We start from the raw sequence: 25,102 nt of genomic DNA on the forward strand, positions 1-25,102 counted from the left end.
AAATAAGATTTCAAAATCTTTCAGGGATCCCCAGTGAGGGGATGAGTGTATGCAGAGACACCTTCATCATCATCATCATCAGATCTCCAACATGTAGCTCAAGTAACCATAATGTTACAAATTCATGTAAGAAATTGCACTTCATCCAATGAAATATATGTTGCCACGAATGTAACGAGATCTTGTGAATAAAAGTCAGTTCTGTTCTATCGTCTTTATTCCATTGTCTTCCAGCTTTAAGTGAAAACAACTGAAACACTGACAAAGCCCACAGTGGGGCAGGAATGAGGGCATGTCTATGTTGTGCAAACAGTCTCCTGCTGAATGGGGACACCCTTCTTTAAACCAGAGATCATCTTTCACCACTCTGCCTCTGCTTTTCTAACCATGTCTGTCATTCCAACTGGTATCACATCTCAGTAATTAAAAACTGTTTTCAAAAATAATTATTGTCACAAAAATTAGTCTTATAAAGCTCATGCAATGTTTTTTACTCCTGCATGAGCTTTGTGCTTACATGGTGATTCAGTACGGAGGGACAATGGCAAAGAAAGCTTGAGCTGAGTGGCACAACAATCCCATGTTGCTATGAGTACAGATGCTTCTTTTCTTGTTTGAATGCGATGGAGAGACAAATGCAGCATGGAGGGACCAGTGTGCTCATGGTGGAGTCTTTATCCTCACAGGTACATGGTCAAACTAAAACAATGGGACATCACTAATACTTCAGGTACAGCCACAGCTATGTTTGGTAGCACAACATACAGGGAGGGGCATACAGGGAGGAAGTCACCTGCTCCTTTAGTTAACCAATAGCTTTGGTCTAGCAGAGAGAGATGTTGAGACATTCTGGCAGAGAGGAAATCCTAACCTGATGCATTTTTAGTAAACCAAGCAACTTCAGACCAACAAATGACAACAAACAAATGTCCAACAAATGACAAAGTCAAATGATTTAAGAGATGATTTAACTTTCTGATGTTATACAAAACAATCATTATAAACCTCAAAGGGACCGATGCATTACTATAAACAACATATCAGCTTACTGGTGTTTCAATGTAGCAGCACCTTCAGTTCATGAGACTAAACCCATTAAATAAGATGAATAAGAGTACACACATATTTACACTTGATGGGCGTACACACAGAATTAATAACAGTGAGAAGCATTTTGTGATATTAAGATGGGGGATGGAGTTTATATAAAAGACATTTTCATGTTGTAGTATTGTACAATAAAACAATATACAAAAATATATATTTGTTTTAAATGAACACTTAGACTTAGTTGTCAATACTTAATTATAAAATGCAGAATATATTTACATCAGGATCATCACTCATACTTACTCATACTTATTTCATACAGCACTCACAAAAGGTGAAATAAGACATTTGAATAAGGAAGTCATTTCAAAATACAGATGTAAAATGAGCATTGGTTTGAGAAAACCAAAGTTCTTATGTGACTGTAGCATCCTTGATGCTGGTGTGTGAGATTACAAACACAAGGCCGGGGCCAGCTATCAGAATGTGCAGGAGATTTACTGACAAGGAAGAGAAATCACCTGAATCCACACTGAGTGGAGTCAGAGGCAGAGGCAGAGTGTTGATGTGTCAGATCATGTTTATGTATGTGCTTGTGTGTGTGTGTGTGAGTAACTCTCCTTCAGCACACACACACTGTGGTCTTGCTGTGTTGCTGGAGAAGCGGAGCAACACCGGCTGACTCCTGGTTCTTCTCTGCATTGTGTCGGGCCAGAGGCGGCCTGTCTGTAGTCGGACACCGAGCTTTCTTAGCAGACTGGCCTGATGATGGCGCCGGTGACCCATTCATGGTCCTTTTCATGTTGTGTGTACTGGTGCCACATGTCATCCTTTGAGCGAGGCCGTCAGCTGGATCTGACAGACAGGAGAGTTCAGTGCTGCTGCTCGACTTCGACGGAGCAAAAGGGTCGTACATACTCAGGAAGTACAGACTGCTGCTTCCTGACAGTCCATCCCGTCGCTCCAAAGCAGGGAGGAGCTCGCAGGCATCTCCAGAAGAATCATCCTCTGGGGTTCTCTAAAGCCCAAGGATGGGAGAAAACAGTGAAGAGAAATGTTCCCACTCACAGAACCACATAGAACAAGATGAATCTACAGATAGCTTCTTACTGGCATGTAACATTGTTTATGTTAACATATACTCTAAAAGCTGTTCAAATCAGTGCCTCCAACCAAAAGTTCAATTATTTATAAAGTGTTTGGTCTCATAAGAATAACAATAGTGTTGTGTTTTCTGCCCTCACCTGAAGCAGAGGAGTATCAGCTCGTGACATGGAGGTAGGAGGACTCTGAGACACTTTGGTGAGATCGAGCAGCACCTCCTCGTGGTGCAGCTTGTCCTTGGGTGCCCCATCCTCCAGCAAGGCGATCACGATGGCGCTGGTGTTGTCGGCACGTAACATACGCTGACGCCACCGCAGCAGCGCGTGGCAGCCCAGCTCGCGGGCGTTTGATACCCCACATGGTACCTGCAGGGTTAGGGCATCACTGTCATTGCACTGAAAAGCTTCTGACCTCACTGAGGCACGACACTCACCATGGTCTCATCGTTGTGCTGGCACAGTGAGATGGCATCCTGGGGCGGCACCATGTTCCACAGGCCGTCACTGCCCAGGATGATGTAGCGGTGTTTCCTGGGGTCAAGGGTCACCACACTTGTATCTGGCTCTGGAGAAACTACAAATTCCCCACTGTAGAAGTCGTAGCTCCATAGATCACCTGGGGCAGAACAAGTGTGAGATCAGTCAAATCACTCACTCAATGATTTCTCTCACTTTCTAATAAAATATAAACTGAAGAAGCTACTTGGAAGATTAGGGAGGAATTAAGAACGATTCCGTTGCCATGAGCTACTAATATTTTTATTTTCCACCCTACTGAAAGGAGAATCCCATAAATACAACAGCCACTGATATACAGAAGCCATGAAATCACCAGACCAAACCCTCAGTTCTACTTCAGTCTCTTCTCCCCCCTGTCATCAGTCAGCTGTCCCACAGGCTTTACTGTGTTTGCTTCTCTCACCTAGAGCTCGAGCGACTGCCAAGAATGGGATCTGGTCGATGACGGTGCTCCTCCGCACCGGGCCGTTGTGGCTGAGCCTGGGCCTCTTCCACACCACCCGGTTCACTCCAGACTTTTTGATCACACTGTGAGCAGAGGTGGGAAGAGAAATTCCAAGGTTCGGGTTGAGAGGGAGAAATGTTTGATTTCAAACTACAAAGTCTGTGCCTGTATCACGTAGACACACACTTTTATTGGGTGACACATTGCTTAAACCTCTTAAAAATTGATTGACTTGCTTGATGATACTACAGAGTTTTAAAATTTCCACTTTCATGAAAGTGACACAGGACAGTGTTGCCTTTTATGGTCGTCTAGCCTACATTACACTAAAATCCATACATCACACTGGCATTCTGGGGACAAAAGAATGACACCAAGTCACTTAGAGTAGCAGATTGTGAAGTGTATGGCTCACTGTTGCTCCCTGAACATAATGTTATGATTTTAAGAACAGTGCCAGAGAACCTGGTAGTACGTGACTCTCTCCCCACTGACACTCACAGCCTGATGTCATACTGTCACTCCTTCTTTCATATTGTGGAGTAAAATACAATGTGAAGCTTTTGCATTCATTTATTTTGAACACACAACATCTTGGTTGCTGTAAACAAATGTCTTACCAGCTGTGGACAGCATGAAGGACATTTTACTACAGTACCCTCTCAGTTTTATCATGGGGAACGGTTATACACTGAAAAAGAATCTGCTGTTGATTAACTGAGATCTGACATGTTCCTTATGTCGGGGTCTTAATGATGAACTGGTTACTCCTTCAGTGTTATTTAGAATTAATTCAGTTAAAGAAACATGTGACCTTTAATGGAATAATATAATTATAAAGTTATTAATAGTTATTTTCCAGTGTGTGTGTGTGTGAGCTTGTAGTGTTGGCAGCTCACTGGTATCTTGCCTCCAATTGGTTAAAGAATATGTCAATCAAAGTGACATGTATGTTATTACCTATATCCTAAACTGCAGCTGTGTGACAGACTGCAAAGCTTTCAGGGCTGTCTTAAAGATTTAAACCTGCATTTTGAGCAACATGAGGGGACAAACTTGTTTCATGATTCAATCATCAGTGTATAGAAGATACAGAGGCAGGGTGATTTGTGGTCTTACCTCCCTCCCAGACCTTCAATACGCTCTCTCTCCCTGGGAAGTTCAGGTTTGTGGTCTTGAGTGACTTCCACAGCTCTAATGTACGGGTCTGCAGGGTCGTCCTGGACCCCCAGGACCACGGCAGAGTCCCCTACATGGGCCACATACATGCGGTTTCCTCGGATGACGACCACACTGGCTGTGGTGCCGGATGTGCTAGGAAGGCCAGTTAGAGTCTTTGGCCATTCAGCTGAGAGAGCGAGAGAGAGAGATGAGAGCCGGAAAGAGAATCAAGTTAAAACACAAAGAGTCGCAGTGAACACACAACCTTCATTTGGCAGGCTCACACTCTGCTTATGAATATAGAATATGGCACAGATTGTGTTTGACATGATTTACTACTGTGGCTACTATGATGTCTTCTCTGTTTGTACTGTTGATGTTCTGTGTTGCATTGTTGTGTGTCAGATAGTGTAGTAATAACACAGTGACGAGATCAAACATCACCAAAACTACCTTTGGCTCAAAATGATCAAATCTCTGAAATGATAAGTGTTTAAGTGTATCAGAGTACTACAGAGCACAGCTGGAGGACTTTAATCACAGAGTCATGGACAGAGTGCATCTGCCCAGCAGGCATCTTTGCTGTGTAAACAAAGCAAACAATGACCCTGATGACCCCGAGACAAATGCGATGTGTGCACGCCTGTGACACAGCTGATGACATGTCCAGACACATACACACACATGAACAGGATCATTTATATGTGTTTATATGATCTACAGAGGCAGGCTGACATGAAGTGATCGCACCTCCTCATTCCACACTTCAGCTTCAAAGCATTGTGTAAGCTTCTTTAGTAAATGTCTTACACAACCCGCTGAGCTTTCTATTGAACCGGTAGAATATTGTATTTTATTCGTTTTTCATAGAGAATAACCGAGCAGAAAGGCCGAGCAGCCCATGTGGAGTAAACGGCACATAATGTACAGATCTTAGAGTCTAACTCACGCAGCTTCTTCCACATCGCGTGGTGGCAGGCGACGAATCCTTTCCTTATGGCGGCGCAGACTTCTCGGTCGCAGTCGGACCAGAACCCCCGCTGCTTCTTCACGAACTCCCACAGATAGTCTCTGGCGAACTGCGCAGCCTCCCGTCCCCCGTGGCCGTCGAAAACGGCGAAGAACGCGACCGATCGGCGGACGGGACTACCGCTGCCCGGCTCGGTGCCCGGCTCAGTCTCCGGCTCAGTCTCCGTCTCAGCCTCCCGCTCAGGCTCCCGCTCAGGCTCCGGCGGGCTCGGAGCCGCCGTTTCGGTTTCCCCCGCTGCTTTATTTCGCTCCTGCGTTCGTGCAGGTCGACATGATGCAAGCAGCGGGGTCTCCATGGTGCCACCCAGGTGTGGAGTCGCGTTACCGGCCAGAAAACTCCCCGTGCAGATTCGCCCACAGTTCTCGTCCATCTCGCCCGATGTCGGCTCATCCTCTCCCGGCTCGGGCTCCACTATGACCTCGGTGACATCTTCCATGTATTTCCTGCCTCCTTGGTCGGTAAAGACGCTGACTCGCATTAACAATCCGTTCTCCATGGCTAAAGAGCCGTTCACCGGTTAGTTCGGTAAAGTAGCATATAAAGTCAAAGGAGAGTTGAGATTATTGCGACGTACCGTACAGCCTTTGTTTATGTTGAACAGCAGTAGGCATGCTCTAACGTGATGACGTCAGAAGGCGTGTCCTCTTCCAGCAAATTCGACACTGCCCCCTAGTGCTCAGGACCTGCAAGAGCAACTGAATGTGCTACGCTTAATCATAATGCGCATTGGTTTATTCTCCTATTTTAAAGTGTTAATGTGAATAAAGACTCATATTTCAGTGATTTCGAATATGAGTTTAATAGAAACATGTAAGGTTTGGGGAAATGCACCATTAAAATAGGGTATACTGCAAAATATTATAGAAGACCCTATAACCCTAATCAATCAGTGCTTCAACACTATTGATGCAACCCTTCAATCTAGTGTATTTAATCACTGTGTCTATCTAGAGTTGTTGTGCAGGTTAGCTGCACCTCTCACTTCTTATAAATCAAGGCTTAAGACTTTTTCTGTTTGCCGCTGCCTTTACTTAAACCAAATCATTTTTCACTGCACTGTAACTTAGTTTTACTCAAATAAAATAAAATTGGCTTGCCTGTTGATTTGTGCATTTGCCATATCTCTGCAAAAACTCTGGTTAGTTTATTTTAAGTAATAATTTAAACATTTTCCAAACCGTGCACTTATTTTAGGTGGACTTCCAGTGGGAAATCGCACTCTCTCACACACAACAAGGATAAATTAGCTTTTAAATCGTTTGGTGGTGCAGAATCTTCACCACATAGAAACTAGACTGATGTGTAAAGCGTGAACACGTAAATATGTTGTTTGCTCCACGTTTACGTCATGACGTCACTCGTTTGCGTGGGGACGGAACTGCTGTCGGGCGACGAATTATCGGAGATGGAGGAGAACGATTGGAATTTGGTAACGGTGATAGAAGTGCTGTCGTAATCCTGCGAAAGTGAGACCGTTTGTAGCTTCACCGGGAAACGAATGTTCCATGGAAGCTGGCAGTGGACGGCAGTGAGGTAGCGAATGTAGGGAGAGAGGAGAGCTGTAGCTGCTGGGGCTTTGGAGAGGGAAAACAACATGGCTGCGGTGGAGCTCGAGTGGATCCCAGAGACACTGTACAACACCGCTATCTCTGCTGTGGTGGACAACTACAGCCGCTCAAGAAGGGACATACGCTCACTCCCTGAAAACATACAGTTCGATGTCTATTATAAGGTAAGAGAAAGATGTATCCGCCCGGTGGGTCAGAGCTGCGTGACAGCGACAGGACTGAGTCTGAGTAATCAGCAGCTACATTGCTACCAGCTAATGAAGCTACAGTGTCCACAAGTCTACAAGCAACAACTTCACATTTACACTCCGGACTAACTTCTGTGTCACTCAAACACCGTGTGTAGATGTTGATAATCCTACGTTAAATAGGAAGTAATGATCAATATTGAACTTGACAGCTGATAAACGTTACATATAATTATTAGGTGTGTTAATGCACAGATTAAGTACATTAAGAGGATACGTTTACGTCACTCTGTTGTCTGAAGCATTCGTGTTGCCTTCTTGATATTCATGTGTATTTGGTACATAACTGGAGGAATTTGACGAGGAAGCAGGTTGTTATTGCGAACACAGATAAACGGTAAACATGTAACTGTGTGACACTCATGCTCAGGTGATCAGGACTTTATTAAGCTGTTGAGATGATGCATCCATGACAACTGCAGGAAAAACACAAGCTTGCATAAGAACTATTCACCCACATTCTGTTGATTTAAGTGTTAGCGGTGTGTACACAACACGTATGACAACTGGGAGCTGCTGACATGTTTTTACTGTGAGGTAGAAGTTAATTAAACAAACAAAACACTATTAATCCGATATTTCTTCGTTGTGTGACAGTTTGGCCTTAAAACCTCAATACCATCTGGTTGAACTTGTTACACCAGATACCATATATACACACACACACACAAACGCTCCCGGGGCTCCAAACAAGCCACGTCTGAACACAGTCTACTGTATGTGTGTGGGGACTAAGCATGGAGTAAGATAGATGTTTTATACTCTCTCTCTTTTCTCTACAACAACACAACAACTAATGAAAATGTAACACATCATCACATAAGTCACAGTCTGTCCTCGTCTCTCTTACTGTAAGGACACAGACTCTGATGGACACACACTCAGAGTATATATACACACACACACACACACACACACACACACACACACACATGCAAATACCAAATAATTGATTGATAACAGATAAAGTCAGTAAACACATTATTTTGTCTCTTTCTCCAGCTTTACCAACAGGGCCGACTCTGTCAGCTGGGCGGAGAGTTCTGTGAACTGGAGGTGTTCGCGAAAGTGCTGCGGGCTTCAGACAAAAGGTAAGAACCCTGTGGGATGTCTGTCATTGTCTGTGGCCATGGTTACACCGTGCCTGCTTCAGGTGCCATGTATTGCTTTAATAGCGCGTCTTCACCGACCTCAACTTCTCGTCGGCTGCATCGAAGGAAAAGGAACACAACTTTGTTAAGACAGAGAGCTGTTCTGTTGTGATGTCTTAAATATCAGCGTACCGTGTGTGACTTGGTTTCCTCATATGTTTGGGTGGTTTGGCTTTTGAGGCGAGCTGGGCAGAGACTGAGAGATGGGACGAGCAGAGACCCCCCTTTGAGATATTATAACGATACACATCTGCTGATTCAGTATGTGTGTGGTGATTTTGCAAGTTAGGGATGCAAAACTAATCAACTTAATCTTTAAAATTGCCAGTAAAAATAGTTTTCATAGTCTATTAGTTGGTCTACTTGACTCGGCACACTGTGGCATAGTGTGGCAGTGTCAACGGCCAGTGTGTGGCATTGTGACATGACCTGTGATTTGAAGTGAGGAATAACTCAACTAGTAATTAGGGCTGCAGGATGTGGAGAAGAAGTGACACGCCACAACTTAATGGTCGCTCCTATTAAACAGCTGAGGCCAGGAGTCGGCAACTTGCAGCTCTTCTGCCCCTCTCCAGGGCTTCAATGAGGCTTTGACTAAAACTAACATGGAAATGAACAGGTTGTTAAGTTTTATCACACATGTACTCAGCAACTAAAATGTGCATCATAGTCTACATCTACTGCCCAGCGCTGTTTCCTCTGGGGATGAGAACTCCTGCGTGAGGCAGAGCAGAGCAAACGTACTTAAGAGTCGGTTCAAATCTCCAAACTGCTGCTTGATTTGTGGCAGCTCAGGAGATCAAGCGGCGCTGAAAGGCATTAAAAGCCATTGGCGGACGATGAATACATTAAGGAGTCGAAAATGTCAGTGCATCTATTCTCAGACCAAAACAAAGTTGTTAATATGAACTCCCCCCGATTCAAAGTAGTTCAGAGGATTAAAGCTATGCCTCTTTAGATGAAGATGTGCCTCTCCCTGCACAGCCCGTCAACACGTCAATAAGCAGGTACTGGTATAGCAGCACCTCAGTGACACCATCAAGTCACTACGGTAAAGATTAGTATTAAACTACATTGGTCTTGTTGGGATCTGTGGTAGTACGCACACATTGGGCCTGAATTTTAATTATATGGGTGGATTCTGTTTACATGGGGTAAACACTTAGAAGCTTTTTCCCCTTGCTCGTACGTTCGTCTATAAAGAGCATCTGTTTGGGTTCTATTAGATGATTGACAGTTTAGGTCTGTGGAGCAAATGATGACAGAGTTTCAGTTTGAGTTGAGAGTAAGTAAATGGTTTGTCTGTAGAGCTCTCGGGGTCTGTGTTAAATTAGTTGACTAATAGTTTTAGTCAGCAACCGTTTTCACCGACAAAAACGAAATGATAACTCGATACAAAATCATTTGCAACGACAAAAACAATGACATGAGATGAAAATGTTTGAGAGGGATGAATTAGGAAGAGAGCCAATCAGGGTGCCAGCTGCCCTTAACCACCACTGAAGAAGAAGAAGAATATCTCACCGTTGCTGCTGCTGTTGTTGTTGTAGTAAGAATGCCCATCCTAACATGGCTGTCTCATACTGATCAGGTTCACTCCTTTGTTCTCCTCCCCTCAGACACCTCCTGCACCACTGCTTCCAGGCCCTGATGGACCACGGGGTGAAGGTGGCCTCAGTCCTGGCAAACTCCTTCAGCCGCCGGTGCTCCTACATCGCCGAGTCAGACGCTCACGTCAAAGAGAAAGCCATCCAGTTTGGCTTTGTGTTGGGTAAATAATGAAGAGGGGAGGGGAAGAATAAGGCAATGTGAAACATGGATCTGCATGAAGTCTGAATGATGATCAAGCTAGATGTGTCTCATAGAATTACATCTGAGCCCACTCAGTTGATTAATCAATGTATTTAATTATGGATATTTGATGATGCTCAGATTCTAGTCGTGCTGTGTTTCATCCTCAGCTGCCAGACTGTACTCTGTCACACACACACACACACACACACACACACACACACACACACACACACACACACACACACACACACACACACACACACACACACACACACACACACACACACACACACACACACACACACACACACACACACACACACACACGTTAGACCTGTCAGACCCGTCTGTCAGCTGGATTTTGCTTTTTTTTGTGGGTCAGCGTTGACACAGCAAAGCATGTTGATCATCTGGTTTAGACACCCGGTCTCTGCCTCCAGAGACAAACACACACCAACAAGGGGTTAATACAGACACAAATGTAATCAACAAACACATAAACCCAATGTGTTTCACCTGAAGGCTCCCCAGGTGAGCCGTCCGTCACCACACCGAGCTCTAAATCAACCAAAGCAGACCTCTGTGATGATGAACAGCCGGCTGAACAGATGCTTGTGTGTGTGGTTTGGAGCCAGATGGAGTAATTACACATCTTCAATTCCAGGTGGTTTCCTGTCTGATGCGGGTTGGTATGGAGACGCAGAGAAGGTTTTCCTGTCCTGCCTGCAGCTGTGCACTCTACACAGTGAAGTCCTGCACTGGTACCGGGCTGTGGAGTGCTGCATCAGGTCAGAGTCAAGGCTACGGGGACATGGGGACATGGGGACATGAGGACATGAGGACATGTCATGTGGCACAGAACTGTGTGAAGATCATCTCAGGTTGTTAACAGGTTTCTGTATTGTGGCTTCACAGGCTGCTTCATGTCCGCAATGGTAATTGTAAATACCACCTGGGGGAGGAGACCTTCAAGCTGGCTCAGTCTTACATGGAGAAACTCGCCAAACACGGCCACCAGGCGAACAAGGCTGCGCTGTACGGAGAGCTGTGTGCCTTGCTCTTTGCCAAAAGCCACTATGATGAGGTACTGCTGACCACCAGGGACGATCTGTGTCCAGGCTCAATCACTTCATCACAGTGTAACACAAAGAGTGAACGATTCCCCTCACACACGTCTCTGTCGTCCTCTCCTCTCCTCCATGTCTCAGGCGTACAGGTGGTGTATAGAGGCCATGAAGGAGATCACTCCAGGCCTGCCTGTTAAAGTTGTGGTTGACGTCCTTCGTCAAGCGTCCAAGGTAATTTACCTTTAGATCTTTGGTTGGACATCAGTTAGTTTGCAGTATCTTACAGAGGGAAGGAGGCTGTGATGGATGATTCTGTTCTTCTGTCCCCTGCAGGCCTGTGTGGTGAAGAGGGAGTTCAGGAAAGCAGAGCAGCTCATTAAGCATGCAGTGTTTCTTGCCCGGTGAGCTTCTGTCTAACATGAGGTCCTCTGATCAAACAGGATGTTCATGTTGTTAACGTGTCCTTCATGTCCTCGTCTCCTACAGAGAACACTTTGGACACAAGCATCCTAAATACTCGGACACACTGCTAGATTATGGATTTTACTTGCTAAATGTAGACAACATATGTCAGTCAGTTGCCATTTACCAGGTGAGTCAGAGTGATGAGCCACACACATGACCTTCATTACACTGAGCAGAGAGAGGAAGACTGTAACCCTGCTCTTCATCACTCTGCAGACTGCCCTGGACATCCGACAGTCAGTATTTGGGGGGAAGAACATCCATGTTGCCACAGCCCATGAAGACCTTGCCTACTCCTCGTACGTGCACCAGTACAGCTCTGGGAAGTTTGACAACGCACTGTGAGTACAAAGACACACACACACACACACACACACACACACACACAGCAGAGAGGGGCTCCACTGTTGATGAAGACTATGACTCCTAAACTCTGACACATTATGTGGCTGCATGGTTGGGATGTGTACCATTTAATTCAAACAGTCTGTGTGTGTTACATTCCCTGTTCAGCCGCTGTGCGTGTGTGTGTGTGTGTGTGTGTGTCCCACAGATTTCATGCAGAACGTGCCATAGACATCATAACTCACATTCTGCCTGAGGACCACCTGCTGCTCGCCTCCTCCAAGAGGGTCAAAGGTGAATGAACCGCTTCAGGTTACGCAACATTTAAATGCTGATACATCAGAGAGAGAAGTCTAACATGTGACCTTCATCCTTTGTTCTCTTCAGCTCTGATCCTGGAGGAAATTGCCATAGATTGCCACAATAAGGAGACAGAAGAGCGCCTCCTGCAGGAGGCACACGACCTCCACCTCTCCTCACTGCAGCTGGCTAAGAAGGCCTTTGGAGAGTTTAATGTACAGACGGCAAAGCACTATGGCAACCTAGGACGCCTCTACCAGTCTATGAGGAAGTTTAAGGTGGAGATTGGTTTGATCTGTCAGCTGTAACATTTATGTGATCTTAATATCTGCACCGGACTTTACTTTACACAGGTTTAGCTTGTTGATCAATTATGTTTCTCTCTGGGTTATCTTGCTCCTTTGTGTCTAAATGAAGCTAACATCAGAGCAACATGAACCCAACTACCAAAGAAACGCAGGCCATTAGCTGCAACCAACATAAGATTCTTTTAAATGTAGCTTTATATTGTTTATATGAATTCATTGTAGTGTGTAAACATTTAACACACAACCGTAAACTTTTTAAACCAACAAATATGTACACGCGCGCGCGCGATCGGCTCTAAAACCAAAGCCCTTCCTTGTAAACATGAATCAGTCTCACTACCTCCGATGGAGTTCGGGTCCCGGTCCGGAACTCCGGGTCCTCGCTCAGTTCGTCCATGTGAGCAGCAGCTTCCTCCGTTAGCCGCTGAAGCTCTTTAGCCTCCAAAGCTCCGTGGTCGCGTTAAAGCTGCGCCGTGTTCGCTTAGAAACCTCCGTCTGTCTCTGGCTCTCTAACTAAGTTCGCCATGTTCCGCCTCCTTTATGAGCTCAGCGTGTCGCTCCTCTTCCTCTCCTGCTCGTTCTCCTCTCACGTCTCTTCTTCTCTCTCGATATTTCCGCTTCTCCCCCGGAACTCTCTGTTACATTCATGCGTAAAAAGAACTCCTTTTTTGTTTCTTTAGTTATGAATACCAACTTATAACACGGTCGATACAGATTAAATATGCAACAATCGAACACATTCAACATGTAAACAAACAATACAGCACGTAAACGCACCACTTAACTGGATTGATATGATATTACTTTAACATGTAAACACCCGTGTGTGTGTGTGTGTGTGTGTGTGTGAGCGAGCAGGAGGCAGAGGAGATGCACATCAAAGCCATCCAGATCAAGGAGCAGCTCCTGGGCCATGAGGACTACGAGGTGGCTCTGTCTGTGGGCCACCTGGCCTCCCTCTACAACTACGACATGAACCAGTATGAAGACGCAGAGAGGCTCTACCTCCGCTCCATCGCTATAGGTCAGACACGGGGGGCACGGGGGGCAATCCCTGCTCAGAACCATCACCTGAACTTGCTCCTTACTACAGTGAGAGCCTGTAGAAACATTAAATGCCATGTTTTATTGTCCCCCCAGGTAAGAAGCTGTTTGGAGAAGGTTACAGCGGGCTGGAGTACGATTACAGAGGCCTCATCAAACTCTACAACTCAGTGGGAAACTACGAGAAGGTCTTTGAGTACCACAACATTCTGTCCAACTGGAATCGTTTGAGGGACCGGCAGTTTGCCGTAGCGGACGCCCTGGAGGACGTCAACACCACGCCGCAGCAGACCCAGGAGGTGGTACAAGCCTTCCTATTGGCTCAGAGCATGGGCCCCACCCGCCCCTGTCTGGGCTGAGTTAAAGGAGAGGAGAGACATGGTGGCAGGAAGGAAAAGGACAGGAGGTCTAGAGTCTAAGAGTGAGAAGACGGACGGACAAGGACCAACACAGGAAACCCAAACGTCAACACAGATCCATCAGGCTTCAGTCACTTAAGCTGGAGTGCTGTGATCACTACAGCTGCTACTTCATAGAGAACATGCCGTCATCAACCATGTCATCAACACACACATGAACCATGATCCCCCATAATGCACCATGATGAACCCCCATGAGTCCTGGACCCCCACAGAGCAGAGACTGTTGGACTTCTTACAGAGAAAGGGGATCTGGACAGAGGCCTGGATGAAGCCCTGCGTGTCCCGTGAGGATGACATCATCATCATCATCATCATCATCATCAGACCCTTCCTCTCATATTTTCTTGCCTTTTTTTCTGTTCGGTTTGGAATTGGACAACTTTTTTTTTTTTGTATTTGAACTGTTGTAGCGCTGAACACCATTAAAGTGGACTCAGATCAAAACACACACACACACACACACACAGAGGAAAGTGTTGGCTGCTTGTGTAACTTGTACAGATAAAGGAAAGATGAGTTTAAAGCACAGAATTCATTTAGATTCATGTTCAGGTTCCTGCTTCTAAAGCCTCACCAGGAACTCTTCCTCTCTGGACTGGGAGAGAGACAGATTGTAAAGCTGTGGAATGTTATTGTTACACACACACACACACACAGGCAGCACCGGGCTTGTTTTAAACTTCTTATCTCTTTTCCACATTAGTTCTGACATAGCATCATTAAAATGCCTATAAATGATCTGGAAACATGTCGCTGATGTTCTGTGTTTGTTTATGAGAGACAAGTGTGTGTGTGTGTGTGTGTGTGTGTGTGTGTGTGTGTGTGTGTGTGTGTGTGTGTGTGTGTGTGTGTGTGTGTGTGTGTGTGTGTGTGTGTGTGTGTGTGTGTGTGTGTGTGTGTGTGTGTGTGTGTGTGTGTGTGTGTGTGTGTGTGTGTCTCTCTCTCACTCCACCTCGTCCAAGATGCCCAGTTGAAGCTCCGCCCACCTCCATGTGTTCCTGTCAGTCTGCTGTCTGTCATCAATGCGTCACAGAGCTGAACTGTCAATCAATCATCCAATAGATTCAAATAAGTGTCAAAGTACCCAAACACAGTGAGGCCCTGTATTGACTCACACTTGTCAGAATAATGAGCCAAACTTTCCCCCTGCAGCTTGAATCCCTCCTTTGTTTCTGCAGCCTGTAGACACAGAGCAGCATGAACCTGTTGGCTCACTGATGAACAGAACCGCGTGCTTCTACAGTACGCTCAGCTGCAGTCTCAGCATCCAGAGACCTGATCTAGATGAGGACATCATGTCAGGATGTGGACCCGTGCCTTGCATCAGCACAAGTTCTCCATATCTCAATGCTGCTGCAGTCGTCAGGCCGTAATGCTGCTCAGCTCAGCTCTCTCTCCCTCTCTGCTCTCCTCCACTCCTCATCTAGTCCCTACATAACTGATCCATTCTTTAGACTGGGCTGTCCCCGTCTGTGTTCAGGTGTACAAGCTCCCACTGTGGTGTAAGGTCAAAGCCTGACTGGTGCTTAGCTCGCTTCATCTACACCCTGAGCTGTGTCTCCATGAACATGTGAGCTGTTCAACAACTGGAGCCACCGTGTTACAGTCCTTTCCTTTGTTTACTTACCAAGTGAGGGTAGATCAATGATGTCATGATGCAACTTTGGGTTCCCGACCAATTTATTTTGGTGGAAATCTTCATAAGTGCTCATGAACCAGACTGGAGCTTCTGAGTGAGTGCAGGAGGAGGAGGAGGAGGCAGCTTGATGACCTCATGCCCTCCTCACAGACTCCAGACGAAGCACGTGAAGCATCTAAGGTGGGCAGATGGACTTCTTTGCACCTGGAACTCTGTCCACTGGTGGTGTTGCCTTCAGGTGCGTTGCTGCAGCTGTTAAGGACAGAGTGGCAGCACAGAGACAGAGGCCAGGTCTGACTGATCCTGTGGGACTCAAACCAAAGCCTGAGGTTTACCATCATGTTCACTGAAACATCTCGGGTCTCAAACTTCAGTTCAGAAGTATTAATACAGTTTGTTGACATTTGGACTCATCATGTTTGGACAATTATCTACAGGAATAAGAAAACTAAAGAGATGAAGAGTTTAAGGATGAACACGTATGGAGGAAACCTGAGCCCTGGTGCTTGATGGACAAAGATGAAGACGCTGAATGAAGCTGTGGCCTTTCCTACACAGCGTTTTCTCTCTGAAGCTGAGAGGCGCTGAAGAACTCTAAATGTCATGAAGGGATGTTTCATTGTTGTCCTGTTGTTGCTTCACTGTTTAGCTGCAAAAACATTAAAAGTTATATCGTTTATCACAATGACCACATGCATCCGCTCCTGTTTACACACACACACACACACACACACAGTCATTTTTTGTTACACCAGTAGGTGGCAGTGTGAGGCTGTTACTATAGAGTGGAATTGAGCTCACATGCAGAATCCTCATAGTTAGGAAGAATTATGAAAAATTCTGCCAAGAGGAGCCAGAGGACTCCCTGTCATGTGATATCTATCAGGTTATTAATGGATGAGATCATTGACCAATACACTGCTCCTCTTCATCTGAGCAGCATATTAAAGATACAGCAGTGAAACCAGGAAGTGAATGAATAAACAGTGGAGCTTTTGAGCCCTGAGTTCCAGGTCGTTCCATCAGATAACCTTTCCCCCTCAGGGCCTCACATCACTGTCATCCTCTCAGCCATCACTCAGATCTGCAGTCACCTGTCTCCCTTCACTGTCAGGGTGAACCTGAACATCCACTCTATTCCAAAATGAGAAACAGGAACACTGAAGATCATTTATTGTTTCTATTCAGACCAGAAATTTACAAAAAAAAAGAACATTCTGTACAAAACTGTCACTTTACAGATCCACCACCCGCCAAACATGAAGCAACCCCCCAGGAGCATGTACAGAGTTCAACCAGCTAGAGTGTCCACACACACATGAAGTACCTGCTTACAGTCAAACCCTTAAGAAAGACAAACTCTCTATATATTAAATACAACCTATGGCGAATGTATATACATATATGCAAAGGTTTCCTTATGGATGCTCACATTACAGCTCTACATTCAGACACACTGCACTCCTGCCAGAGGAAACAGAGCAGCAACACACAGAGCGACCACAGCAGGACAACCAGAGGAGAGGAGACGCTCACAACTGCAGACCTGCATGTCCCAGACCTGCATGTCCCAGACCTGCAGACCTGCATGTCCCAGACCTGCAGACCTGCAGACCTGCAGACCTGCAGGTCCCAGATCCCAGCACAGTGTCCAGCATCACACTGGCACATGCAGGTCAGAGCATGGAGATGATTGTGACAGCTCAACACACACACACACACACAGGGCTACTTCCTGCTGACAGTGACTGCAGTGCAGCGGTTTTAAGACTGATTCTTATACTTAATAAGAATCTAGAGCAGGATAGAAGAGGATCATTTATATTCTTGAAATGTAAATTCCATATTGTCAGTATCCTGGCCCACTCTAATGGACTATAATGGATTTGGAAATCTCCGTGTTCTCGAAAATTTGTGTGGGCATGCAGCCTGGGCATGAGGTCAAAGGTCAGAGGGAGTTCATACATCCTGGTTTAAGGCTTTGGAGGCTCTGTTACACAGTTTACAGTCTGTGCTGTAAAAGACACACACACACACACACACACACACACACACACACACAGCAGTCAGCAGAGCAGGAACCAGCCGGCACCAAGGTTAACGTAAACACAAGGAGACGGAGAGAGAGAGGGAGGGAGAGAGAGAGAGAGAGAGAGAGAAAGAGCGGATTCAGACAAGTTCCTCTCTGTTCGGATCAGAACCCTCATCAGCACCATTTCCTTTCATTCAAACAGGGGCAGGCAGTCTGAGCTGTTCTGTAGAAGCTGCATCTCCATATCTAACTCTATACATCTACTGTATATAGAGAACAACAGACAGCATCAAGTAAAGGCACAGAAGACAGGAAACTAATATTAAGTCTGAAGCAGCAGAGCCAGTAGGAGTGAGAGTTAAGACTGTTAAGGTCTCAGCTGGAGTACTTGTACATGTATGTGCAGCATGAGTGCAGACACTGATGGCAGTCACCTGTCAGGCACTGATGATGATCCCACGGCCTTCACAAGGATGGAGAGAGAGAGAGAGAGAGACGTGGAAGAGTGGAAGAAGAAGCAACAGAGGCACAGAAACAAGGGATCCAAGGGAGGTCGTGGAGATCAGGTACAGCAGGAGCGATCCCCATCCAGAGGAGAGGAGCCGCAGAGAGAGGAGAGACAGAGAGGAAGAGGCCGACCCAGAAATACAAGAGAAACGCAGATTAACATTCATCCAAGTGAGAGAGAGGAAGATGAAGGGCAGAGAGCAGCAGACAGGAACCAGAAACACATCGATACATTGATCCTCATAAATACATGTGAGCTACATGCCAGTCATGTATGTGAGTCGATACTCAGCAGGACAGCTTGTCATATTTCACATTCCTGTACAAATTCCACTTTAATGAGTCATGGATCCTTTCAGTTCCATTTTACTCTCCGATTGTGTTCACAAACTGAAATGTCATCTGTTTACCATTTAAAACTCTCTGTAAAATGATCTACATGTTGCTATTTGTGAAGATGTGTGTGTGTGTGTGTGTGTGTGTGTGTGTGTGTGTGTGTGTGTGTGTGTGTGTGTGTGTGTGATCACAGCAGGCTCCTCAGGTTACGTACTCTGGGCTCCTGAAGAAGTGACCCGGGTGGGACAGTCTGCGGTTGAGCTTGGGGAGTTTCTCCAGCATGTCAGCCAGCTGGATGAAGGAGGGACGTCCGTCTGCGTCGTACAGCCAGCAAGAGGACAAGATCTCCTGTGAGGGACAGAGGAGGAGCAGGACTGAGACCTCACACACCAGCTTTTATCTCCACGGCAACAACGGGACTTTATGTGCATCAGCAGCAGGAAAAACACAAAGGGTTAAAAATCGAACCAGACATGAAGATGAGACATAGAAGAGGCTCAAGTCTGAAGTGAGAGTTTGGTTGCAAGAATTGGTTTCAATGTCTTCCTTCCTTCCCCCTGTATTAGCTGTGAAGCCCCTGGACCCCCGACCCCCCTGGATCCCCCTGGGCCCATCCCCCCTCAGTGCCAGTTCTGGACTTACCGTGACCTCCTTGCCCAGGTTGGCCTCTGCCAGCACCTTCCTCACGCCCTCTCCACTGCCCACCAGCCAGATCTTGGCCTCCACCGGCTGGTTGGTGATGGGCCAGTCGCCCGCCTGCAGCTCGTACCAGATTGTGCTGCAAAGAAAAACAGATCAGGATCTTAGAGCCTCAACATCTCAATATGAGAACCAATCAATCTGATAGACAGAAGCACAGATGCAGCCCTCATACTGACTGAAATCACAAATCTGAATATCGATAATAAAGAAACAGATCCGCACCCAAAGGCGTAAACGTCTGCAGCGTTGGAGAAAGGCAGCTGGTCCTCCCCCACCTCTGGACCCATGGTGCAGGTGATCTCTGGGCTCAGGTAGTAGATCCAGCCCTGAGGTATCCGCAGCACATTCTTCTTTCTACACACACACATCACACACACACACACACACATAGACTCATTAATGAAGACAGCAGCCATAGCTTTGCATTCCTATCTTCCTCACAGGACCCTCCTCTTCCTCCCTACCTTCCTTCCTGTACGATGCCCGACATCCCAAACAGTCCAAAGTCTGTGATGACCACTTTGTTCCCATCGTAGAAAACGTTCTTGGACTTCAGGTCCTTATGAATGATGCCTTTGGCGTGCAGATAACCCATCCCCTAGAAACAGAGACGAGAAGATCAATCTGTGAGTGATGAAGCTCACTCTTCCTCACTAAACCTTGTGACTCCTCTTTGATTCTCACCTTTACGATCTCCTGTGCTATCTGTCGGGTCTTGTTGAGGTCCAGCAGGTGGCCGCTCTCTCTCACAGTGGAGAATAAAGTCCGACCTTTACAGAAACTGTGGAGGAAACACACCACATGTTGATGGGACACACACACACACACACATCTCCACTGCTGAGCTTCAGACGCCCATGGACCCTGAGATGAACCCTCAGCCAGATTACAGAAACAAGGCTGAGATCAGAGCTTCCTTCCTCGTACCTGGTGATGATGGCGAGGTGGGGCGGAGCCATGCAGGCGCCCATGAAGAGGACCACGTTCTCGTGCCTGGTCTGTCTGTAGTTCATCACTTCCTTCTTGAAGAGCTTGAGATGATCCTGGTTGTTGCCGTCCACCTCCAGTAATCTAACGGCGATCTCTCCGTGCCAGCGACCCCTGTGCACCTTCCCCCAGCGACCCTGCACACACACCACGCACAACATGGCTGTCAATCAAACAGCACAGGGACCAGGCAGCGGTCTCAGCGTGGAGGCATGAAGGGGAAAAGGAAACTTAGAAACCTTTCCGATGAGCTCCCCCAGGTCCAGCTGCTCGTAGGGGATGTCCCACTCCTGCAGGTAGACGCTGGTCTGGCTGGCTTTGCGGGAGATGGGGCCTCTCCAGCGGCCGATGGCTCCTCGCCGGCAGATCTGTGAAGGAAGCTCCTCCAGCTCATCTTCATCACACTCCTCAGCAGAGTAAGCCTTCACTCTGCTGCCCTGGTCCACTGCACCCTCACTCTCGGCCAGGTCGTCCTCCTCAGCCTTCACTTCCTGTTAGAGAGAAGAGAAACTTACACAACTCCAACGCAGTAAACATGTAAACATGTAGACAGGAACAGATGAGACCTCTCTATTCTGTGACCTATACAGCTGTAACACTCACCTCTGCTCCTTGTGCTGCTGATTGTTGAGTCTCAGCCATATCAACCTTCACAGCTCTGAGAGGAGACATCATGTCAGTCAGTCAGTCAGGTTCAGGTTCATGTTCAGGCTAAGCTATCATCACAAAGTGGAGTTATGCTGGTTCTCTTACCCAGGCTCCGGTCCTCCACAGTGATTGAAAGCAGTGTAGGCTGGAGTGGGGACGTCTGTAGGAACATAAAGCTTCAGAGTTTCATCTCAGAAAGTTCACACACCCTTTTACATTTGATTCAATGAGACAGAAGAGGCAGCAGCAGGTCTCAACCCCTCAGACCCTCAGACCCTCAGACCCACAGACCCTCTGACCCTCTGACCCTCAGACCCTCAGACCCTCAGACCCTCAGACCCTCAGACCCACAGACCCTCAGACCCTCAGACCCACAGACCCTCTGACCCTCAGACCCTCAGACCCTCTGACCCACAGACCCTCAGACCCACAGACCCTCAGACCCTCAGACCCTCAGACCCACAGACCCTCAGACCCTCAGACCCACAGACCCTCAGACCCTCAGACCCTCTGACCCTCAGACCCTCTGACCCTCTGACCCTCTGACCCTCAGACCCAGTGATGCTTGAGGAAACAGAAGACACTAAAGGGCTTTGTTGTGCTGGAGGTTCCTGACCTGGGAAGTGGAAGCTGCCGTCCCGGGGGCCGTGGGGCGACGGGTTGGGTGGGGGGGTGACGGTGACACTCGGGGGGTTGCTCTGCTGGAGATGAGCAGGGGAGGAGGGGGTGGAGGAGGTGGCCGAGGAGGGGTTACTACTGAAGTCCAGCCTGGATATGGTGGGGAGAGGCTCCTGGTGACCAGACACACACACACACACACACACACACACACACACACACACACACACACACACACACACAATAAGTAAGAGAGTAACAGCAGGAGTGATATAGACCTAGAGGGAACAGAAGGTGACCGTGTGCTCTCACTCTTTTGGTCACAGCCTTTGGTAAAGTGTCAAAATGCAGCGGCAGCTCGGCTGAGTGGTCGATCTGATTGTTGATATCTGAGGGCACCGACTCCGCCCTGCGCATCCTCGGCACTGAAAGGCAGAGCGGGACAGAATGAAGACTTAAAGGACCTGCGACACATTTCTGCTCCTATTTCATCCTTTAAGAATGAACGACATCATCAAAACAAAGCATGATCCCTGCAGATCCTTACATGTGAGGAATGAGATCCTACAGGACGGAGCCTCAGTGGTACACTTGTTATGGCACTTTAACCTGAGAGAGACAAAGATTACATCAACCAACGAGACCTTAAGGACCAAACACTACAACCACAGATATGATGGGATGTTCCAGTTCAGTCGGTTGCTTACTTGCAGTGTTTGCACTTGACCCCAAACATCATGCTCCTGCGACACACCTGACAGGTCTGAGAGAGCCAGGAGCGGGTCGAGAACCTATGAGGAAGAACAGCTGACATATGAATGTAAGGATACAAGCAAATGATAGAGGGAATATGATTGAAGACCGTGGGACTCAAATGTTCTCATCCCAACACGAGCCAATAAGAAGAGAGAGGTTTGTTGTTATTGCTGTTGTCATGGAAATCGGAATGCTTTTGGTCATTCTTGTTTAGAGAAGAGAATCAAGATTCGAGATTCATCCTCTGGGAACCACAAAGATCCACCAACTCCTCTTACTAATCAGTCAGATCTTTGTCTATGTCACCAAAGAGGAAGAAGAAGAAGAGTATTCAGGTTTCATTGTGAGCTGACCCACAGTTGTTGATGTTGTGCAGCTCAGATATACTGTGGTAGTTGTGTAGTGTTGTTGTGTTGTTGTTGTTGTCTTCCTCATGCTCCTCCCACAGAGGAGATAATGAGATGTTTTTCATTTATATCAGACTGAAGATTATAAATAGAGATCATTTAGGCGGATGTGAACAAACTGACCAACATTCCAATCTAACTGCGTTGCAAAGCGGAGCTCAGAAGCTCAAACATGCAGTGAGGAGGAAGACAAACAGCCTGAGCCGTCTGCATGCCTCACATTCCTGGATCCTCACAGCATTCCTTTCTCACCGCACCGACCAGCAGCGGTCTGGATCACAGGGCGCACTTCCAAGTTTGGACTGAGATTTCCAAACATTTTCCCAGTTTAGAGTCACAGAGAGTTAACAGGAAGTCAAACTTGGGACAGCGACCCAGTGGAGCGTAAACACTTGAGACGGAGCAGATGTCTGCAGAGATGAGGTCTGACAGGGAAGGACCACCAAGCACAGAGGACTGGAGGACTAACTGGGCCCAGATGGGTCAGAGAGTGAACAGGAGAAGGTCCAAAGAGGTGACAGTGACTCACCTGTGAGTCACAGCCAAGCCGAAGTCTCTCCTCACCGTCTGAGGTGAGCTCCTGTGCACGGACACATCTGGGGAATGAGAGAGAGGAGTGTTTGTCAGATGCATAAAGAGAGAGAGAAGGAGAGAAGGAGACTCTACACACACACGCACACGCTGTGCTGCTGTCTGACACGTCATGACACTCACTGTCCAGCAGGGTGGGCGTGGCAGGCAGCATGTAGGGAGACAGGACTGTGAGGGGGCCGGGGGTCCGGGCAGACGGCAGCGGTGACCTCACTGAGGGCTCCTCAGGGCAGCCGGACCCTGAGCCGTTCACCTGGATGCTCATCAGCTGTTTGTTCTTCCTTCCGGCCCTGCGACACACAAATAAACAACAACAACCTAAGTGTGTGAGCCCTGAGTCTGAGCTTCCTCTCCTCTCCTCTCCTCCCCTCCCTCCCTCCTTCTATCTACCCTATAAGCCGACAGAATGAACCCTCAGACTCACCTCTGGCTGTGTGGCTCCTCTATGCGGTTTGCCAGCTGTGACTCCTGACTCTTGCTCCTGGTCATTGTGATGTTGGGGAAGAGCTGCAGCAGTTTCCGGTGCGTCGGCGGCGTGTGGGAGGATTTCCCGCCGTGCTTTGAGGTCTGAGTGACAGGAGGGGTGCTGGGTACGGCGGCGAAGGCGTCCGTCATGTCCTCAGGAGACATGTAAGGTCTGTGATCGCCCCCGCACGGCACCACGGAGATGGAGACGGAGCGGCCGTGGGCGGAGCTGGGGTGGAGAGGGGCGCTGATCCTGCAGGGGAGCGTGGCAGAGGAGGGGGGAGGGGGGAGGCGGGAGAAGGCATCACTGCTCTGCTTGCGCCCGGACCTGGAGGAGGCAGCAGCTGGGGAGGAGGCACCTGGAGAGAGGCACAGTTACATCACTACAATGCACACTGAGACACGAGCTAGAAGTGAAGAAGCGTCTCTGCATCACGACTGAACCTGAGGCAGGCGTGACCTCAGCTAGGCTTCATGTATGAGCTGAAGCATGTTTAGAGGCTTCACCTCTCTCAGTGGCGCTCTTCAGACAGGAGAGGGCAGCAGTGAGGCGTGATTGATCCTCTGAGCTGGAGCCCAGGCGTCTCATGGTGTCCTGCAGCTCAGAGTTGGACATCTGCAGCAACACGTCCACAGAGAGATTCCCTGCTGCAGCCTGCAGACCAGGACAGGAAGGAACATTCAGTCAGTCAGTCAGCCAGTCAGTCAGTCAGCCTGAATGAAGCTGCTGAGTTGTTGGGATTTGTTCAGACGCTGATCTCAAAGGTGAACAATGACTGAAGAGAACACAAGCGAGCTTCAGCAGAGGATGAAGGGGAGAGGAGAGAGTTTGATTGAACTGTGTTGTCACTTACACACACACACACAAGGACGGAGGCACAAAAGCTCAAAGCATTCCAGCATAAAGGACGATGACACACTCCCTGTGGTCTGACCCAGAGAAACAGAACAATCACTTCCTGAGACTCCAAACCCTGATTCCTGGAAGCTTTTGGCAAAACTGTGAAAAGCTTTTAGTCCATTTCTCCTCCGTGCCACTGGAATGTGTCTGTCTCAGTGTTTAGAGAGGGAGAACATAGAGGAGGACGGGCATCAAGAGCCTGTATCCTGTGTCCTCTCCCCCCTCCCCTCTCTCTCGCTCTCTCTCTCTCTCTCCCCCCTCCCCTCCCTCTCTCTCTCTTTCCTGATCCACAGACACCTTGAGGCAACTTCAGCTGCCTCACTGAGGGTGTCGTGATGACCTTCAGGACCTTCAGGTCTTGGTCATGGCCCTCAGCTGAGACTCAACCTTCCCCCAGATGTGCAGGTTGGATGGCCTCAGCAGTCCATCATACACAGGATCAAGACCTGGACATGGTGGACCTCCACTGTCTCCTCTGCCCTCTACTTCTGAC

The 25,102-nt window shown here is 47.6% G+C and overlaps 3 protein-coding genes across 7 annotated transcripts in view; 1 reads left to right on the forward strand and 2 right to left on the reverse strand.

Moving 5' to 3' along the window:
• Positions 1-505: 505 nt before the first annotated feature.
• ppm1da (protein phosphatase, Mg2+/Mn2+ dependent, 1Da) lies at positions 506-6,563 on the reverse strand. The gene is made up of 6 exons (XM_076137660.1): positions 5,228-6,563; positions 4,237-4,465; positions 3,076-3,200; positions 2,588-2,769; positions 2,295-2,519; positions 506-2,068 (listed from the first exon to the last, which is right to left on the reverse strand). The coding sequence occupies exons 1-6, from the start codon at positions 5,802-5,804 to the stop codon at positions 1,673-1,675; spliced, it is 1,734 nt and encodes a 577-aa protein (XP_075993775.1). The 5' UTR covers positions 5,805-6,563; the 3' UTR covers positions 506-1,672.
• Positions 6,564-6,659: 96 nt separating this feature from the next.
• On the forward strand, positions 6,660-14,770 carry appbp2 (amyloid beta precursor protein (cytoplasmic tail) binding protein 2). Its single transcript, XM_076137659.1, has 13 exons — positions 6,660-7,040; positions 8,127-8,215; positions 9,895-10,046; positions 10,734-10,857; positions 10,985-11,153; positions 11,278-11,367; positions 11,470-11,537; positions 11,623-11,728; positions 11,818-11,942; positions 12,155-12,240; positions 12,334-12,524; positions 13,413-13,578; positions 13,695-14,770. Exons 1-13 carry the CDS (start codon positions 6,903-6,905, stop codon positions 13,955-13,957), a joined length of 1,767 nt encoding a protein of 588 aa, XP_075993774.1. The 5' UTR covers positions 6,660-6,902; the 3' UTR covers positions 13,958-14,770.
• LOC142988472 (kinase suppressor of Ras 1-like) overlaps positions 11,402-25,102 on the reverse strand; it is a 22,125-nt gene continuing 8,424 nt past the window's right edge. Inside the window, exons 3-20 of one of the 5 annotated variants that reach the window (XM_076137656.1) lie at positions 24,216-24,363; positions 23,668-24,067; positions 23,367-23,533; positions 23,182-23,248; positions 22,197-22,280; positions 22,037-22,098; positions 21,802-21,914; positions 21,488-21,662; positions 20,977-21,031; positions 20,827-20,881; positions 20,463-20,714; positions 20,164-20,360; positions 19,921-20,017; positions 19,701-19,834; positions 19,459-19,590; positions 19,177-19,312; positions 18,749-18,882; positions 11,402-11,471 (exon numbers count right to left, since the gene is read on the reverse strand). In XM_076137656.1, coding sequence (XP_075993771.1) covers positions 11,417-11,471; positions 18,749-18,882; positions 19,177-19,312; positions 19,459-19,590; positions 19,701-19,834; positions 19,921-20,017; positions 20,164-20,360; positions 20,463-20,714; positions 20,827-20,881; positions 20,977-21,031; positions 21,488-21,662; positions 21,802-21,914; positions 22,037-22,098; positions 22,197-22,280; positions 23,182-23,248; positions 23,367-23,533; positions 23,668-24,067; positions 24,216-24,363 — 2,463 coding nt within the window. In that variant the 3' untranslated portion in view covers positions 11,402-11,416. Of the gene's footprint in view, positions 11,472-16,287; positions 16,309-16,414; positions 18,883-19,176; positions 19,313-19,458; positions 19,591-19,700; positions 19,835-19,920; positions 20,018-20,163; positions 20,361-20,462; positions 20,715-20,826; positions 20,882-20,976; positions 21,032-21,487; positions 21,663-21,801; positions 21,915-22,036; positions 22,099-22,196; positions 22,281-23,181; positions 23,249-23,366; positions 23,534-23,667; positions 24,068-24,215; positions 24,364-25,102 lie in introns of those variants that run through there. The other 4 variants (XM_076137658.1, XR_012960592.1, XR_012960591.1 and 1 more) reach the window with 4 other exon arrangements.

Source organism: Genypterus blacodes, unplaced genomic scaffold, assembly GCF_046128005.1.
Source record: "Genypterus blacodes isolate CSIRO-AG114 ecotype Tasmania unplaced genomic scaffold, CSIRO-AGI_Gbla_v1 ptg000330l_1, whole genome shotgun sequence".
In the NCBI taxonomy this organism is placed as follows: domain Eukaryota; kingdom Metazoa; phylum Chordata; class Actinopteri; order Ophidiiformes; family Ophidiidae; genus Genypterus; species Genypterus blacodes.

Bases quoted from the DNA above. Each gene is read 5' to 3' on its own strand.
- ppm1da (XM_076137660.1), bottom strand. From the start codon at position 5,804: ATGGAGAACGGATTGTTAATGCGAGTCAGCGTCTTTACCGACCAAGGA. The intron at 2,770-3,075 runs GTGAGAGAAGCA...GTTCTGCCCCAG, and splicing joins GGCAGTCGCTCGAGCTCTAG to GTGATCTATGGAGCTACGAC. The intron at 2,069-2,294 runs GTGAGGGCAGAA...CTTGGGCTTTAG, and splicing joins CTGATACTCCTCTGCTTCAG to AGAACCCCAGAGGATGATTC.
- appbp2 (XM_076137659.1), top strand. From the start codon at position 6,903: ATGGCTGCGGTGGAGCTCGAGTGGATCCCAGAGACACTGTACAACACC. The intron at 8,216-9,894 runs GTAAGAACCCTG...TCCTCCCCTCAG, and splicing joins CTGCGGGCTTCAGACAAAAG to ACACCTCCTGCACCACTGCT. The intron at 11,154-11,277 runs GTACTGCTGACC...TCCATGTCTCAG, and splicing joins CCAAAAGCCACTATGATGAG to GCGTACAGGTGGTGTATAGA.